Source organism: Macrobrachium rosenbergii, chromosome 8 (genome assembly GCF_040412425.1).
Source record: "Macrobrachium rosenbergii isolate ZJJX-2024 chromosome 8, ASM4041242v1, whole genome shotgun sequence".
In the NCBI taxonomy this organism is placed as follows: domain Eukaryota; kingdom Metazoa; phylum Arthropoda; class Malacostraca; order Decapoda; family Palaemonidae; genus Macrobrachium; species Macrobrachium rosenbergii.
In genome coordinates this window covers 8,139,790-8,159,565 of record NC_089748.1, presented here as the reverse complement: position 1 = coordinate 8,159,565, position 19,776 = coordinate 8,139,790, and the positions used below count along the sequence as shown (strand labels likewise).

The following is a 19,776-nucleotide window of genomic DNA, read 5'->3' as shown; positions in this document are numbered from 1 at the left end:
AAATATACTGTACTATGGACAAACTGGAAAAAATTTCTTCCACAAACGAATCAAACAACACCAATATTCTGTGAGAAATGGCCAAATATTGAATGCATTATTCATACATATGAGATTCAGATCATCCTATTAATTGGAGTGAAGCAAGATCTTTAGTCCCATGCAACGACACAGTTAAAAGGAATATTATCGAATTTGTTTTATCAAGCCAAGTTCTGAAAGTATTCTAAACTTTAGTCTTGGTTTGTTTAAACTGTTGATGCCTTTATAATTAAAAAAGTTGTTGATAAATACAGTGAACCCCGTATTCGCATTGTCAACGTCATGACTAACGCATTCGGTGGTTTCTCTGTGGAACATATATCTAGCCATCATTCGCGGAAAATTCGCCATTTTTCATGGTATTTTTCACTGAGAAATATTCACTAATTACTGTACTTTCATATAATTTTCATGAATAAATGCACTTTTGTGATAAAACTATTAAAATATTCAGGTATAAGCATTTTTACATTGGTTTTTCTGTGTTTAAGCTATCAAAATGGGCAGTTCTATGTGTTTTTAGAGGGTTTTAAGCATTTATGGATTTGACCCATTAGTCAGGGGGACGATCCCCGCGAATACACAGGGGTTCACTGTATAAGCAAAAATTAGTATTCAGTTTTATACACGTAAGAACATCTCTTCTGTTAAGTATTTGGTTCTAGTTTGTGACTGCATGATCCTGGATTTTTTGGTTACCCTTTTGTTTATTACCCCTTGGCAATTAACCATCTGGTATTCATTTTTATTCATGTTTTTGGATTTTGTATGGCTAAACTTTCGTATCCCTTGTAGTTAGGCTATGTTTTAGTTTGTGACTACTTGATCCCAGATTATCCTGGATTATCTTTCTGTTTATACAAAACTTTTTGACAATTAATCATCTGGTATTCTTGTTCTTTTTGTTTACTTGGTAACCTTCCTTTCATCTGTGCCTCACTTGTACCCAGACGATGCATTAATAAAAGTGAAAGCGCTTGGTACTGAACTTCTGCCTGTCATTTTTCTGTGGGATTTGCTTATATAATGTATGTACAGTGGGCACAGATCTGCACCACTTTCTGGCATGTCCCGGTTCCCTGTCACTCCAAGCCACGAGGGGGTGAGTTAGGACTTGCCAAGGACAAGCCAATAAATAGTGGGGGTGTTGACCCTTCCTCCAATGCGGAAAACAACCAGAACACCTAACTTTTCGGGAGGGTAAAAATAAAACACTAATAATAACAACATCAAAAAATTACCATCCTATCAAATCTAATGCCCTGAATCGATGGAAAGCTCATTTGGAGTAACAGATCAAAGAGAGCTTGTAGCAGGGGACCTAACCTGTTACTAAATGGAAAATCAGACAAGACATTGCATCCCTTTAACTTAAGTCTTACTAGTATTATACTCTATAGTTGTTTCTATAACCAAACAAGCTCTCTTCATTCACGATCAATTACAGCATTTCATTCAGCTTGATTCATATAGTTATCCAATCATAACTGTTTTCCTATGCAAAACATATCACGAGGGTAATAAAACTGAATAATGCCTATTTGGCAACTTTTACCTTACAGGATTTGTCATAACTAATATTAAAAAAATTAAATAAGTAAATATAAGAACAAACCAGCAAAAAAACCAAGTGCATAAATCTATCTGCCGAACTCCTACCAAATAAAGCTAACAGGTGTAGACTGCCCTTATGAGTGTTTGTACCTATTAGTCCCCTGGTGGGGATGGAGGAGGTAGATGGATAGAAGAGGGATATTCATTAAAACCAAGTGTCCTCGTTTTTTTGTTTCAATCTGGTGAACTCCTGCTGGTGTGGAAGTAAAAGCTATATAATGGAGAGGTAGAAGTTCATTTCAAAAATTTTCATCCTCTCATCAGATCACCTCTTATTATCTTGACATCCAGAAAACCACACACTCGTGCTCCTCAACAGCTAGGCCAACACACATCATGCACAACCAAACATTTGGTCTCCCAAACTCTTTCCTATACAGCCTAATGATTTTTCATCTCTGCTTGTTGTAGATGCCATAATGCAAAACCGAAAACAAGCACAATAAGATTGACAGAAGAAAATCAGCATGAAATAGCCACCATTATTAATAACACCAATTCACACCATCTGTACAAGGACACAGCATGAAGAATTCTTGACAAGAAAATAAACACTCCAATGCCACCTGGTGGGAAACAGGTGATTGCAGAGATAAAGAAAAGCGGGTTAGCCAAGTGTTATTTTTGTTTTATTCTGAATATCAACCGCACCTAATGGTGACAAGATATAAAGACAAAACTTTAACAGTAGGTAAGATTGCATCAGTTATAAAAATAATATGAAATAAAATGGAAATTTTGTGATTTTTAGTTCAAGCTAATGGATATAATTACATAATACAGTCATTTGAAAATACACTCTATCCATAATTACCCCCTTTATCAAACCCCATTGTGAATACTGCTATAGTACTTCAAGGAAAAAACTTTGCCTGCAGAAATCTCAGCCACTATAGTCCAAATTCAATGCAAAAAACCTGAAAAAATAGACACAACATGAAGATTTGTGGGGGATTATTTACCCCAATAAACAAGTTGAGGTACTTAAAGCTGTACTGGAATATCATTGGAAAAAAATTTCAGAAAAAGGGCAAAAGATAAAATAAGGGAACAACAGCTATTCATTTTATATAAAGGTATAGCCTACTGGTATATTTTTATATACAGTAAGGAATTTTAATTTAAATGATAAACGTACTAAATTATAACTTTTCACATTAATGTACAAATGTCACAAAGTGTTACCTAAGGCAGCCAACTTGCCAAAGACATAGTAGTCCTGTAGTATTGTGTACAGTAATTCTAGCACTGCTGCAGTAATTCTAAGGTCCTGTTCATCTTTCATTCACCAAGGGTGGTTTTCTTTCCCACCCATAAAAGCAAGGAGTCACATAATCTTGCAAGTTTTTGACACACTGCAAGCTGCCTTATTTCTTATTCTTGACCACAAAACCTGTCAATTTAGAATTTGGAATGCCTGTTGGAGAACAGGATGGTCCTGTCCTACAATACCCATTTTCCAAAACTATCTGTACAGTATCCATTTCTCATATCCATAATTTAGCAATCAATACATACAATGTATCTGAGTAAATTTTATTTTCTTACTATAGCAGTAAAAAATGTCTTTTATTTTTCTCTGGAGCCACCCCTATTAGGGGAGACAGCATTTTTTATAATAAAATCATTGTTACACAAAATTTTACTATAATACTATTAACATTCTTTATACACATTAATACAGGAGTATCCCTTGTAGTATCCAAAAGATTCTGGGACAGGTGAATGAGTGCAAACATGACATTTTCATAATAAAATTAAGTTTCATATATACTTACAAAGTAATCAAACCACTAGTTTCTAACTTGCATGGCAGCCTTTTTATTTAAAAATTGTGTAGTTTCGACTGTTTTGTGTAAGAACAAGCCCGCCCACTAGCGGGAGTACTGGAAGCGATATTATAAAAGACCTCATTCTTTTAGTGCCCTTATGTCAGTGAGAGGAGAGGAGGGCTGATGGTCAATTCTATAATTACTTGTAAGTATATAAAAAAATTTTGTGAAAAATGTCATCTTCATATAAGTAACTTACCAAGTAATTACATAGCTGAATCCCACCACTTTCATGGACACATTCTATTCCAAAACATCAAGGCATGGTAATGACTTTGAAATAGAAAATTTGCTAGCATTGAAACAATGCTTGTCATTTTATTTACCTGGTAAGGGAGTTACTGTGGGTGAATACTGCCTCTGGTTGGTGCTCATCTTAACCTGCAGTGGTGTGGCGGTTGAGCCATGGGTTGCCTCTACCTTAAGTAGGAGCCTTGCAGCGGATGATAGGCCTGATTGCTCGCAAAACAAACACAAGTTCCCCTTGCCCTGGGCGCAGTACCAATATAAAAAAACAACCAGACAACGCTGTCACCTATAATGAAAACACCACAACCCATCCACCGAGACTGGTGGGTACTCCAGGTACACTGTACCCCTGGCTCCCGAAAAAATCAACACACCTTACCTCAAGGCAAAGAGATAGTAAGAGAAAAGGAGATTCCTATGCTTCCCCCCACAATACCATGCCAGCTACTGATAATGGCCCCAAGGTACTAAAACTTTCAAAGACTGTTTCAACTTCTTTCAAACAGTGAGATGCGTAAGATTGGTTCGCACTTCCAGTAGGTCAACTGCAGAATGGAAGTGAGGGACATTTTGCCTGAAAGCTAATGAGGTAGAGACTACCCTCACGTCATGAGCTTTCACTTTAAAAGTAAGCAAATGTCCTCCTAAATCTAAGTCGTGCCTCAGAAATTAAGTCTTTCATGAAGAAGGACAATGCATTCTCAGTCAGAGGGCTTAGACAGGTTCTTGACAGAGCACCAGAGGTTACTGGATGGCCCTCTGATCTTTCAATCCTGCTCAGGTAATACCTTAAAGCCTTAGCAGGACAAAGAACTCTCTCTTCTTCTTCAGAGCCAAGGATGTCCATTACCTTCTTAATGAGAAAGAAAGGGGACGGCTTGGATGGGTCCTCATTATTGGCTAAAATCCAGCAGAAAGTAGAAAACTGCATCTCTTTGTGAAAAACCTACCCTTTTATCGATGACTTGGATCTCGCTAATATGTTAGCAGTAGCCAAGGCCACGATGGGAAGAATCTTCTGGGTATGGTTTCTCCAAGAAGAGGAACGAGGGGGTTCAAAGGGAGACCTGTCAGCCACTTCAACACTCACGCCCATGTTCCAGGAGACTGGATCTTCCTTCCTTTGCTTGGGCGTTTCAAAGGACTTGATGAAGTCTTTAAGATCTGGGTTTGACGAAAGATCCAGGGCCCTGTGTTGAACACTGAGCCAAGCTCAGCTCAATACCCCTTAATGGTGGAGTACAGAGATTCCTAGATCTCCTCGGATAAAGGAGGAAATCAATTTGGGTTACAGATGTCTCAGAAGAAGAGAAGTTGTGTCTGAGACGCCTTCTTTGGAAAATCACCCACTTAGCTTGGTAAATGCGTTTAGAAAATTGACGCCAAACATCTTACAACAGTCTCTGCAGCACGCCTTGAAAACTCTTTCACTCTGACAAGCTTTCAGACAGTATGAAGTCTATCAGGATAAGAGCATACAACCCTTGGTGGTTATCTCTTGAAGTGAGGTTGTCTGAGTAGACATGGTTTTTGGGAAGGAGTCTCTGAAAGTCCATCCACAACCATAGCAGGTCCTGGAACCATTCTTTCATGGGCCAGAACGGGGCTATGAGGGTCATCGTAACAAGCGATGAGCCCAAGACTTGTTCAGCACTTCCCTGACCATGCTGAAGGGCGGAAAGGCGAGGTGTCCATGTTTTGGATCAATCTTGCAGCATGGCACCTGCTGCCCATGCTAGAGGTCCAGGCCCACAGAACAAAAGAGAGGAAGGCGATAGTTCTTTGAGGTGGCAAACAGGTCCAATGTCAGCCTACCCCATAGTTTCCACAGATTCCGACAGACTAGGGGATCCAAGATCCACTCTGTGGGAAGGACCTGCTGACACAGCCCTGTTCGTCTGCCAGAACATTTAGTTTGCCCTGAATAAATCGAGTGACTAGACTCACTAGATTTGATCTGCCCACAGTAGAAAGTCTCTTGCTGTCTGGCAGAGAGAAAATGAGTGAGTGCCACCTCACTTTCGTATGTAAGTTAGGGCTGTGGTATTGACTGAATGGACTACCACAGTTTTGTTGTGAACTAGGGGTCAAGAGGCACTGAAGCCTAAGTGAAATGCTTTCAGCTCTTTGACGTTGATGTGAAGGTTCTGTTCTTCCGCCACCACGCCCGGAAACTTCCTGGTTCCCAAGAGGACTCCCAACCTAGAACAGAGGTATCTGAATAGAAGTGAAGTTCCGTTTCCACGGCGCCCTTGGTGGCCTCCTGCCGCCCTTTCTCCCCCGTAGGTTCTTCCTTATCTCCTTCGGTAGAGATCTCTCTCCTTCGCCCTCTTCGCTCACACGGGCCAAGACCGGGGAGGGGGCAGGCAGTCAGGTGATCTCTTCTAGGGTACCTCCTCTCGCTGCGTAGGCAGTTCCTCTCGTAGCGAGAGGAGTCTCCCTCTACTAATCATCTTTACTTTTTCTTTCAGGTTGACAGTGAGCATCGCAAACGCAGCAGTGGTTGGCTGGATATCTCAGGGGACATCTTGCATGATGGAGTTCTGACATTCATTCATTGTTGCTTCGGGACCAACCACAGTACCTAGCTGGAATGACAGTTCCATGTTGGGATCATTCCGACATTCTTCCCGCCAATGTGGATCGATCGCTGCCATTGCTGGCCTTCATGTATGCTGTGGCACTGCCTCTGGCGTATCTGTGGTCCATCTGCTCCTGCTGTTTCCTGTGTTGTGTTCCTGTTAACTCGAGGAAAGTCTGTGGGCGGCTCTTCCTGGTCTCCTGCTGCAGCCGCCCTGATCGTTCCTGTTGCTGCTGGTGACTTTCATGTAACGTTCTAGGCCACTGCTGTAGCTCCTGCCTTTCGAACCGCTTCCATAGCTCCTGCATTGGCGGTCCTGATCATGCCTGCTGCTTCTCCTGGTGGTCGTACCTAGGGCTGCTTCCATTGTGTTCCTGCCTAGCTGCCCTGGAGGTTACGATGTCCGCCACCCTATGGAAGTTGTCGGAGTGAAGGTGAAGGAATTCGCCCTGTGGAAGCGACGTTCCTGGCCATTGCGGTTGCTCCTACCTTCCGAACCGCTGCCGTAGCTCCTGCATCAGCTGTCCTGATCGTGCTGCTGCTTCTCCTGGTGGTGGTGTCCTGGGCCGCTTCCGTTGTGTTCCTGCCTAACTGCCCTGGAGGTTACCATGTTTTGTGTCCACCAGCCTGTAGAAGATGTTGGAGTGAAGGTGAAGGAAGTCGCCCTGTGGAAGTAGCCGCTGTCTTCTTCAACTTATCTTCGATTTTGTCTTCTGCTGCCTCTTCCCTTCCTCTCCCGAGGTCCAAGGGGATCCCGGAATCCAGACAGACCTCCATCGGCCGAAGGAGAGGAAGGCTACTTCTTTACCCTTGATGCCTTTGGATGTCTAGGGACTGCCTCCTTCCGAGGAGGCAGTGGGTCTCTCGTTGGCTTTTCCCGACCTTCGGGTTAGGGAACCAATTCACATAGCCCTGGGTTTCGTGTTTCGGCAGCCAGGGGCGCGCAGACCTCGGTTTGCGATCCCGTTCCCAATCCTAGAGGTTCCACCTCTTAAGATGGGGGCTGCTTTGGGTGCTCATTCGCGAGTAGCTCTGAGTGCTCAAGATTCCATGGTATATCGAGTATCTCAATCTGGTCTGGAGAGTACTCTTCCTGGCCCAGTTCGGGAGCAGTGTGAGAGAAAGGGCTGAGGCACCCAGGTGTCTCGGCTCTTCCTGCCAGCACCACAAGCGCTCCCCGAGTGCTTACCAGTGCTTGGTCGGGTTCCCAGTCTGGTGTCTCAATGCTATCGGTTCGAACACCAGAAGAAGCAGGGAAGAGATTCCCTTTGTGAGTCCTGCAGCACTTCTAAGGGACTGACTCTCTTCTGGGAGACAAGTTTCTCTTGTTGGCTTTTCCCGCCCTCGGGCAGGAACCGATTCGCATTCTCCTGTGGGGTCTGGCGTTTCGGGGCCGCGAGAGTGCGGCCTCTCGAGCCCACACCCTTGTTGCCAGTCTTGGAAGAAGCTAAGTATACCTTAGTTTTGCAGACCACTGAGCTGATTAACAGCTCTCCTAGGGCTGGCCCAAGGATTAGACTTATTTTACATGGCCAGAACCAATTGGTTACTTTAGCAACGGGACCTACAGCTTATTTGGAATCCGAACCACATTATAGCGAGAAATGAATTTCTATCACCAGAAATAAATTCCTCTAACTCTTCATCAGCCGGCCGGGGGAAGTCTGCCTCTGAGACTGGTTCTGTGCCTAGCTCTTTTCGATTTCTTAGGAAACCGAAAGCAGCTGGGAGTCTCATGGGTCACTCAAATTCTAATGAATCACGAGCTCTCTCCTGACAAGAGGCACAGGATGAGAGAAAGTGCTGAGACACCCAGGTGTCTGGGCACCGAGACGCCAGGTGTCAGGTTATCGAGACGCCAGGTGTCTCCATACTGCCCGCCAGCTGCTTCGGTTGCTTGGCTGGGTTTCATCATCGTGTCTTGAATCTTAGGGTTTGAACATGCAGGATAGCAGACACAGAATTCCCCTTTGAACCTTCTTCTCGAAGGGCCTCGGCCTCAAAGGAGTTTAGAGTTCTGGAAACTAGCGCTGGTTCACGGCAGACGAGTTCCGCCTGTCCCATGCCGATCGTGTCCACGCGATCAGCTTGGCTCGGCTTGCTCAGCTTGCCCGCCTCGCACAGCCCCTGGTCGCGCTTGCGAGTCTGGCTCGACTTGGCTCGGCTCACCCTGCCTGTCTCCCAGTCCACCGCATACCACCCAGTCGGATTGCATTCTCGTGATCGGCTCAGTTCGTTGCATCTCAGCTCTTCCCCACTTGGTTTTTCCGAATCGGGTTCTCGGCTCTGTTCGAGTGAACTTTCTGCTTTTCCCAGGAAAGTGCTTTGCCACAGCACAAGTGCTCTTCTTCCCCCACGTGGCAGTAATCTCCTTCCGTTGATTATTGCTCACGGTCCGCCTCTCCTGTTGGTCTTACTGGCAGGACAGGTAGGGGTACTCTTTCTCCTCACCTGTTCTCTTTTCCTCTCGGTTGTTCCGAGAGGCGCGAGGCGGACAGAGAGGGCTCCAACGAACTTATCTTTGGAGTTCGGCTGCCTGGCGTGCTTTGGGTGTTGGTCCCCCGATTCTCTCGTAGCACAACCAGGTAGCCAAGGAGAGTTTCATGGGATCTGTCAAGGTCTCCCTCCAAAGGGAGAGGTACAGTTAAGTATACTTTAGTTTAACCAGACCACTGAGCTGATTAACAGTTCTCCTAGGGCTGGCCCGAAGGATTAGATTTATTTTACGTGGCTAAGAACCACTTGGTTTCCTAGCAACGGGACCTACAGCTTATTGTGGAATCCGAACCACATTACAGCGAGAAATGAATTCCTATCACCAGAAATAAATTTCTCTAATTCTTCATTGTCTGGTCGGAGAATCGAAAGCAGGGCCAGCAGAGTGCTAGCTGAGAACAGTACCCACCCGTACAGTGAGGAACGTACGGAGAGGTACAGGAGTTTCACGCTTCAGAAACACCAAGGGTTGTAAGGATGGGATTGAGTGACATACTGGCAGGGTGTTGACTGGTTTATTGGTAGTTCCTTACTGACTGAATGTACAGAATCTTTGAAGATGTTATTGGCGTGTGTGAGCGGTAAAGTAGCATCTACAAACAGACAGGGGAAAACAGAGGTAACGATTCGGGCATCTATGTTTGTCAGCAGACAAACATGGCGATATTGAGAGACATAATAAATGTACAGTGATGAAACATATATCAATGGAAAGGCCAGGAAATTCTACATATGGCCAATTGCATGAGATTTGAGACAGATTAATGAATACAATGCAATACCATAATATATGTGAAATGGAGAGAACGTTTGGCGTCTTCACAAACAGAAACACACATACAGTTTGACACAGAAGATTCAGTGGAACATTATGAGTACGTGATTAGAATGCTTGCATGGCAATGCAAGTAGTGGTGACTGTACATAAATCAAGACAACGATGGTTAGGGAGAAACATACGGAAATATTGTAAGGTAGAAGTTGCGTTCTGCGAGTGAGAAAAATGGGATGCTCTTGTTCTGTCTTGTCCCCTTCGATGGATGACGAACACACGTGTTTGGAAGAGATGGCGTCGGTGCGATGGTCTCTTACAGGATCTTCCTCTTCAAGTTGCAATCGCCCTTGTTTTTTCGGAGAACTTCGCTCTGATTCGTCGGCATGAGGATCCCCGGGACAGGACCACGGTTCCCCCAATGATTAATCTTCATCACTTGCAACCCTTGCAGTTCCCGAGGCGCCGAGAGTGTTGGGGACTGCTGTGGTCCTTGCTTCTGAGAGCGTTCTCGACCAGATGAATTCTTTTCTTTGGAGAAGGAGTTCAGTCAGGTTGAGACACCAAGCTTCTCCCTTGCCTCAACAGAATACAAATTCTTCTTGCCTCGGAGGGTCTTGCCAACTGCAGTTCTGTGAGCAATTCTGGTGCTAAGAAGAAGGGCTTTGTCCCAATTCGGATCTATGGTTTCGTAAGTCCCGAGTTGGCTCAACCCTTAGGAACAAACCTTTACTTGGTTCTGCCTTTCTCTTGCAGAGATTTGCCAGATACCTCGGTAATCAAGGTTCATACCAGGGCACTGCCTTGTCCTTTGGACAATGGCCAAGACCTTGGGGTCTTAGTCATCTTGACTCGACCTTGAGTTCAAGCCTCCCCCTCAACTCCTAAGAAGTCCCAGGCTTTGGAAGAAGATTGCAGAACATAGCCCTCTTCTTCCCTTCCAGGAAAGTGCACATAACTGTGTCTCTTTCCATCCTCTTTTCCATAAGGGAGGAGAGAAGAAGGGAAGAGAGAAAGAAGTATCTACCGGGAAGTTCTCCTACTCCTGATGCCTGGGTGAAATGATACTTATCGAGGCTCTGGAGCTGGCAGCGACATTGCCGAGACCTGGGAATGGATTCCTTCAGGAGAAGTATCTATTTCCCTTAGGTCTCGGCAATTCTTTTCAGCAAACTTCCATCTCGCTTCCTCTCCCGTGCTCCTTATTCAGGAAATGCCAGCCTGACTAGAGTTAATCTTCTCGGTATCCAGTCATCTTGCAGAAGCTTCCCCATGGTGGAGAATGGAGGTCTGATTCCATTCCTCTATCCTTCTTTCCTCTTCGAAGTATGAGGAAAGAGCTAGGTTAATGCTTGATTGAAGGAACCTTCAAATATGCTTGCATATTCCCCTCACATTGTGTCTGCCTACAGATTCACCGATTGAGGAATAGGCGCACACCGGTAAGATTTTGTCTTGAAGGTGTGTGACCGAGACGATTAGTACCTTCCCATCACCATCCTGGGCTCAAGGCAGCCTTTTGGCCTTCTGAGAATTGAGAATGAGTTTTGTGACACTCAGTGGTTTTGTTGAACAACAAAACCACTGTAGTGGCATTTGTCGACAAACAAAAGGGAATCATTTTTCCTCCTGTTTCATCTGTTGACATTTGCAGGTACTCGAGTGTTCTATAGTGCACTCGACAGCTCAATTAGCCAGATACATTCCTGGTGGGGATGTTTTGGTAGGCAAGCATGGCCTAGGGTTTGAATGATCGGGACAGAATGTGCTGCTCACTCTTTTCTTCACAAAGATTCACGAGAGACTGCTCGACTGAGAAACCCCTACCGTCTTCTGTTGCCTCCCTGCACAAGTCGGTAGTTTTTCTCGCTCCTTCATACCAGACCCAGGGTCGCTACGGTGAGGCATGCTGTCTTTTTGGGGAAAAATTGATATCTACATTTTTCCCTCCATATTTGTCTGTTTCGCTAGGGGTTCAAAAGCATTGCTCACCTCGGAGTTACAGACAAATGCTAGAAGACTTCACCTTTCTCCCAACCTGATAGCCGAGGCACCGAGAAGAGTTATGCTTGACCCAACCTCCTGTAGCAGCTACACAAGAAGTGGTCCATCAGGCAGTACATCCCTTTGTGTTCAGGACTGAGAGATCTTCCAGCTTTCCTTGCAAGCACAGGCTTTCTCGCCGAGTGGCAACAGATATAGCTGGATACCTCTTGAAGTCCTGTGCAACACTGTCCCAGGGACTGGATCCGTCTTCGCTGGTGGGTGTCGTTGACAGAACTTCTCAGGTCAGAGTCGCTCTTCAAGTCTGGACTTCGTCTTCTCCGCCGAGGGTTGCTTCTCTCCCTTTCATATGTGAAGAACGAGGCCTTGGGCGACCTAGTCTTCTATCTGAAGTAGCCTCTCCTCAGTAGAGACTTAGCTATGGACAAGAAGCTTCTTCGGTTGTGCTGTCCCAGGGAACTGTTCCCTGAGTGGCATGTGACTCTTGTTTAGGGTTCCTGTCCTGTGCTCTGCACACCCCCTTACGAGAGTCATCGGACAGAGATGTGCCCTCTTAGGACCATCTCTCATCTTGCTCCGGCCTTGGTGTAGAAGATGGAAGAACAGGGATGGGGATCATACCACGACTCCTCAGATGTCGTAGGTGGACTCTGAATCCATCGGTACCTATTGTCAGGTTCAAGTCCTTCTTGTTCCCCTCCTCCTTGGACTTTGTGTTGATGATCCAGATCCTTCGTTACTTTGGTACTTTCCAAAAGGCTTGACATTGCTAACCTGGATGTCGTCAGCATTTTTGCTAGTACTCTGTCTTCCAAGGAAGAAGTGTTCTAACGACATCTCTTTCTCCTGGCTTTGTGTAGCATCGAAGGAGGTACTAGGCAGCTGGCAACGACGATACCGGTACTTTCCACCCGAGAGCTCACAAAGTCGGTGGCTTGGTCCATCCCTACTTTGATTCCAGAAGTTTCTGTCGGTCTGGAAGCAGACGTGGTCTAGACCACACTCTTGTCTTCCCATGGTCTCTGCCCACAGACCCTTGGAACCTTTTTCCTTGGCCCTGTGGTGGCTGCTCAACAAGTTGTGTTGTCTTACCCGGCTCCTTCAAGAGGACGAGAGCATCTCGCCTAAGGTGTTGGTTCTGGAAGTGAGAAGGATATCAAGAGTGACTGGCCTCTCTTCCTCCTCCTTCCCTGTCCTCCTAGTTCTCCTCCTTTGAGATGAGAAGAGGACTTGAACCAATAGTTGCTGGATCTGGCGCTGATGCAGTAAGACTACACATTGAGCACCCATTCTATTTTTCTTCTAGAATTATAGAAGCAATTCTGCTCCTTCTTCTAGCAAGGGGAGGAAGGAGAGACTGGCACAAGGGAAACCCTATCTCAGCTTTTCCTTACTGCCTCCTGGACTGCAGATCCTTCCAGCCTATTTTGTAGCCTTACATTTCCTCACTCCTGAAAAGGTCCAGTATCTGACATTTGATCTTCCAGTTCCTACACTCCGAGCAATATGTCAGAGGCTACTCATCCTCACTCTTTCAACCAGGAGGAGTAGCCCAGGTGGGCAGAACTCCAGTCAGTTCAGGAGACTCACTCAGATTCCTCCCTCCAACCAGTGAGTCTTCCTGATATAAAGGACCGACTGTTTGTATATCGTGTCATAACAAATCAGTTTTTGAAAGTAAATTGTATTTTTCCTAACTATACAAACCTGAGGTCCTTTACATTACATATTATGCTTGCGTCATGCCATCCCTCAATCTGAACCTGGAATGAAAGGCAAACTGGAATGGTTACATCCGGGTAGGCGGGTATTCCTGCCCACCTGGCAGTAGTTACGGCCTAACCACCTTGCTCAAGAGTTTAACGGCCGTTTCCAGCCTACGCTGAAAGTAATTCCTAATGTAAAGGATCTCAGGTTTGTATAGTTAGGAAAATCATGTCAATTTACTTCTTGTGAAAAAAATTTTGATTTTAAGGATTGTGGCTGGTACTGTAAGGGAGTACTAGAGTTGTATCTATTCTGCAGAATTTTGTTAGTACTTTGTGGGTTTTTCCACGCTCATTGTCTATCCAGAGTGTCGCTTGCCAGGCTGACGCCTTCTAAGTGGATTTCCGCCTGCATGGCTATCAAGAGTCCACATAGTAATTGGAAGTTGGTTCACAGGTCCACAATGCTTTGCAAGATCGCCGGATTTTTTCTAGACAATGGGACAAACCAGAAGCCACCAGCCCGTCCCCTCTGAGACAGGGTTTTCTCAGTTTAAGGGACCTGTGCCTCAACCTCTCTGCAGCATTTTTAGGTCTTAGCTCACAAGTCCTCTCAAGAGTCTGCTTTGTTTGACTCTTTTTCTGGACTTCACATCATTCTTGGACTTAGCAAAAACTGTTCTTGACCAAAGACTTTTTTTTGTTACAAGTCTTGGGACAAGGTAATGCAGTCGGACATTGTCGCTTTTTACCATAGCCTGTAGATAAAGTTGGACCTGCAATGGTGGTTGTACATACTTAGATGAAGAAGGGAACTCCCTTCTTCCTCTAAGCCCAGAACTAGTCTTCTACTTTACACCTCGGATCTTGGTCGGGGAACCCACAGGTGAACCGGAAACTTTCGGGGTCATGCCTCCCGTATGATGGATCCTTCTCACATATGTTAGACAGCTGTAAGTATTTCTCTTGGGAGCTTCAGTGCTTCTTGACCTTAGTTTACGCCTAGACTGCGGTAGTTCTTTGTAGACGAGATTTCATTCCTAGCATATATGTAGAGAAGAAAGGCTCATTTTTTCTCTTATTTTCTCTCCAAGCAAGAAAACCTCTACTGTTAACAGATCGGATTCCATTTCATTCAAGTCATCTAAAGTTCTTGCGGACAAACTGAGAGCAGGGACTTCCTTACGTCCCCTGGTCTGGCAGTAACTGTGGAGTCTATGGTGCAGACTGTCTATGATCCTATTTGCCACCTCAAGGAACCTTGGAAGGCTTCAGAAGGCACCAGTACAAGTTTTCCTGCTAGACTTATTGCTTAAACTATTGTGGTTGCAGATTTCATTTTGGGGTTGCAGTCTCTACCCCTCTTCTTGAGACATCTATATCTCCATTTTTCGGATAACCCTTCTGCACCAGAGGAGTTTCTACATCTTTCATACTCCATCAGTAAAGGGTATTGATATGTGCTTAACTAAGTGCTTAAACATGGGCCTAGCTTTTGATGACTTAGTCCTACTGGAATTATATTTGTCCTACGCGTCTCTACTTCCATTCCACATAGCCCTACTGGAAGTATAGTCATCCTCCACATCTCGCTTTCTTATCAAGTGATCCCAATCTAGCTCAAACTGGGCGACAGCTACAGTCTGGCGTCAGCTGCTGTCTGGTGCCAGCTATAGAGCCTCCAGAGCCACGAACTTCTAGCCCGTCTGGCTCCCAGCCTGGCGCCAGCTCTTGCTCCAAGCACCCACTAGCTCCCACGAGCGCCCGCTAGCTCCCACGGGTGCCCGCTAGCTCCCACGGGTGCCCGCTAGCTCCCGCGAGCGTCCACTAGCTACCATGGGCGCCTACATGCTCCCACGAGCCCCCACCAGTCCCAAGCTCTTAACTCAACTGGCACCCAGCACTTCTGGCGCCAGCTACAGCCTGACACCAGATCATTCTCTGAGTGTTCCAGCCCTCTCCAGCTCTGTGGGAGAATAGAGAGGTCTCTGTCCTTTTGGAGTTTTTCAGAGGACCATCCTCTACAAATGGTGATATGGCAAGATCCGTTTCATTCACTGACTAGAATGTATTGCCCTCTTGGACTTCTAACTTGGGACACACTCAGAAGTAAGAGAACAGTTTGCCTTCTTTTAACTAAAACTAAGGACATTATAGTAGCCTCTACCTCTTTAGCTTGCATACATTTTATGCCTCTTACGTCCATTCTGCCTTCGAACTACTGGGGATGTAATTGTTCTTCGTTTCTCACTATTTTTAATGGAAGTTACACAGTGTTGAATCTTTCAGTGCCTTGAGACCATTTCTAGTGACTGGCATGGTATCAGAGATGGAAGCCTAGGACTGTTTTTTCGTACTGTCTCTTCCCCTTGTAATAAGGTGTCAGAGTTTTTTGCGGAGCCAGGGGGTACATTGTACCTGAAACACCCACCACTCTCAGTGGATGGGTTGTGGTTTTATCTCAGTGTAGGTGACAGTGGTGTCTGGTTGTTTTTATTTTGGTGCTGCACCCAGGGCAAGGGCGAGCACCTATCATGCTTTGCTAGCTGTCGGAGTACTTCCATCGCTGCAAAGTTCCCACTAAGTAGGAGGCGACCCATGGCTCTACCGCCACGCCACTACGAGTTAAGGTGAGCACCTACCAGAGGCAGTGTCCCAGTAGCTGTCGTAGCTGATAGGTAACGACAAGCATTGGTTTTCAATGCTAGCAGTGTTTTTTCTATTTTCAAATTCATTACATACTTAATGTTTTTGGAGTAGAATATGTCCATGTATCCCACCTCCTGTCAGTGTGGGAATCAGCTATGTAATTACTTGGTAAGTTACTTATATAAAAATAACATTTTTATAATAAAGTTTTATTAATGCTTACCAAGTAATTACATGATCGGAGCCCAACCTCCTCACTGCTGATGGACATAAGGCATGAACAGATTGAAGTTATCTACTAAAGTTGTTCCTAATATTCCCCCTGGTGGGCGGAACTGGTCACCTACACAGTTATGTGAAGTGTTACAGCGAAATTTTAAATTCAAGCTGCCATGTAAGTGAACTACTGTAATAGCTATATAATTAGTTGGTGATTATTTATATATATAAAACTTTATTTTATTATAAAAATGTCAGTTTATAATTGATACTACCAATCTAATAAAAATTACAACACTGATAAAGTTAACAATACCCAGGGACCTACATTAATAGTAGGTGATTTTAATACTCACAACCTAATATGGGACTGTAATTGTACAAACTCAAATAGAGCAGGCAGTAAAACAGAAGAATTCATAGATTCAAATGACATGTGCTATATAAATGATAACAAAATCAGCACATATTTTTCAAAAACACATGGAACATTTTCCTCAGTAGACTTAACTCTATGTGCCTCAAGTATAGTAGACAGATTGGATTGGAGTACAGTTTATGACTTGCATATCAGTGATCATTTCCCAATATTAATTTCATTATTACAAAATAATCTTGCCAAGCATGTCCCTCAATATAACATTTATAAAGCAGATTAGGAGCAATATGAATTCCACACTAGGAATATCCCACCATTTGAGTATATACAAGATCATAATGAAACAAATAAATTTCTTGTTGATTTCATTAAAAATGCTGCGGATAAAGCAATACCAAAACCAAAATCTCATCCAACAAAACACCAAGTCCCATGGTGGTCTGAAAAACTAACAGAATTAATAAATATAAAGAACCAAATTGGAAGACGATTAGGTAATTTGAATAGAAAGTTCAGTAAGATAAATAAAACATTACTGACATTTGAAGAAAATTTACAAAAACTGACTATTATTATTATAAATTGATTCATTAAAACCTCTATATAACAAAATATCTGCAAAATTTAAAAAAAGAAGTAATTCAATGAAGAATCATTTCATGTAGGAAATATGAATCAGATCTCTCTAATAATACTTACATACAACAAATAGGGAAAAATTCAAGAAAATGAATGGTACCAATGTTAAACCACCTAGACATGCCATATCAAAAGATGGAAAAAGAACACTTGATCCAAAAGAAATAAGTAATGTAATAGCAGGAAACTTAGCAAAAGTAAGTAGTAATAAAAATTTAGATGAACACTTCCACTTTGGAAGACCACATACAAAGAGGATTTTAACAAAAACAAATTACTATACTGTCTTTTTTGACATTGAAAAGGCATATGATACTACATGGAGATATGCAACATTAAAAATGTTACATAAAAACAGCATCCGTGGACATTTACCTAAGCTTATCCACACCTTTGAAGTGAGAATTGACGATATACAGTCGACCCTCATTAAGACGGACTAATAGGGGGGCCAGGGTGTCCGTCTTAGCCAATAGTCTGGTTTAACCGGCGATATCTCTATATATACCTATAAAAATACTGTATTTCATTATTTTTTATAAAGAGTATGGATAATAAACCAATGTAGAAACGTTTGAATTAAAGCTTATGGTAAAGATGAAAAATGAATAATAAAACATGATAAAAATTATAGAATTGAGCCGCATTTGTAGATGCCTAGGCCGAGACATGAACACATGACTGTTAAGTAAAGTGCAGTGGTGTCAATAAAATGAAAAGTAATATTTTTTCCTTTTTTCATGTTTTTTCATTTTAGTTATTTATTCATTATAGTTTATTATTATCTACTGTATTAATGTACTGTTAAATAAATGTGAGATGATTACGATCATCAGTAATAAAATAGTGGGACAATCAAGCCCATAAGTTCACTAACACATTTTGTTTTCAACAAAAACATTCCATAAAACGCAAAAATATACACAATAAAAATAATCGTAATTCAACTAGTGAATTTTAATGATAAGTAAGACTATAAAATACATTTCATCATATCGGTCTTGGAGATGGTTGTTTTTTATTGTTACTGGTGTCATCATCAGTTGGCAGTTGTAAATCTGAAGATGGTCCGGGAATAGGATTGTGGAATTTTTCATACCACTATATTAAAGTTGAAATTATTGTTGAATCCATGTTTTCATGAAGAAAGAATCTTATAAAGCAAATTATTGAGTAACTTTTGCCATCAGCAGTCAAATAATCACGATCATGGGAACATTCAAACTTAGTGCCGTCACAATATATCTGTAAATAGAACAGAAGTAGAGGTCTGTCATTGGCTAGCAGATCTCCATGGCAACCAGCCAGCCAATCAGGTTTTAGCTGTATTCTGTCTGGGAAAGAGCTTTTGCTCAGAGAGGCTGACGATGACAGAAGTGCGTGTGTTTTGAATATAATACTTGAAGTTTTCATAATAAAACTAATATTGTAATACTTACCTGAACACCTGAATTAGCCCTTAATCCCATTAGCCCTAACAACTCTCAACTACCCATCCCAATATAGTGGGAATTTTAACAGCCAGCTATACCAACGCTGCAGGTAAAATCTTGTCACTTGAGCCACCATAACAAACGGTTGGCAACGCTGACACAGGTGTGCTCGACACGCCCCATTTTTCGTCAATTGTTTTATTCAAGGTCAAAATTGATGTGGGGAAGGAGGGTGGGAAATATTCAGTGTTCAGGTAGAGTATTACAACATTAGTTTTGTTATGAAACTTCATATTGCAATACACCCTGAACACCTGAATTAGCCCGATTAACAACATTTAGAGGAGGAGGGATCATTTCTATTGCACGCCCCTTTGACAACCGCAGATGGTAGCTCACAATTTGCTCTGCATAAGATATCCATTTAGCCAAACACTCACCATATCAATCAATGGTTTCAGTGAAGACTGAGAGTACTTTGGTCGAGTCAGGTCAGTACTCTCAAGTTAGGATAATTATCTAGTTAAAATTGACTCACCTTATCAATCGTTGCTTTTGTGATGAGATAATGAGTACTTTGATCGCCCATCAGGTCCATGATTGTCTCAGTCCGCTGACTTCTCCATGTGGTTCTTCAGAACCTTCTCATGGCGTGGAGGAGTACGGTGACCTCCCATGTGGCTATTCAAAGCCTGTATGGAGGGAAATGAAGTACTGTCCTCGAGCCACTGATCCTCCGGATAAGGTCCACCATCGACGAGCCAAAAGTATCTCTCGGTGCCGACGAAATAGCCCAGCCTACTAGAGTACCCCCTTGGACTCTCGTAAGGAAAACCATCAAAGACTAAGATATCAAAACGTACTAAACTCCAAGTTCTTGTGATTATATTATCACTGTTGCCTCAAGAATTCCTAAAGACTAAAAAGGAATTCTCTATCTGGTTAACCTAAGAATCTCTTCACTATGCGTAATGGTCGTGATCAGCTAAATAAACGCTTCCTAGAAAATAGGAAACTATCAAAGACTAAGATACTTAAAACGTACTAAACCTAAGTTCTGTGATTATATTATCGTACTGTTGCCTGCGAATTTTAAAGACTAAAAGGAATTTCATCTGGTTAACCTAAGAATCTTCACTATGCGACACCAGATCGCCAAAT

The 19,776-nt window shown here is 43.3% G+C and overlaps 1 protein-coding gene across 10 annotated transcripts in view; it reads right to left on the bottom strand.

Moving 5' to 3' along the window:
• Ugalt (UDP-galactose transporter) overlaps positions 1-19,776 on the bottom strand; it is a 430,948-nt gene that overhangs the window by 286,591 nt on the left and 124,581 nt on the right. For 2 of the 10 annotated variants that reach the window (XM_067107246.1, XM_067107250.1), the window contains exon 1: positions 2,471-2,571. The exons of 7 other annotated variants lie outside the window; for them this stretch is intronic. In XM_067107246.1, the coding sequence (XP_066963347.1) occupies positions 2,471-2,489 (19 nt within the window). In that variant the 5' untranslated portion in view covers positions 2,490-2,571. Of the gene's footprint in view, positions 1-2,470; positions 2,574-19,776 lie in introns of those variants that run through there. One more of the 10 variants, XM_067107249.1, reaches the window with a different exon arrangement.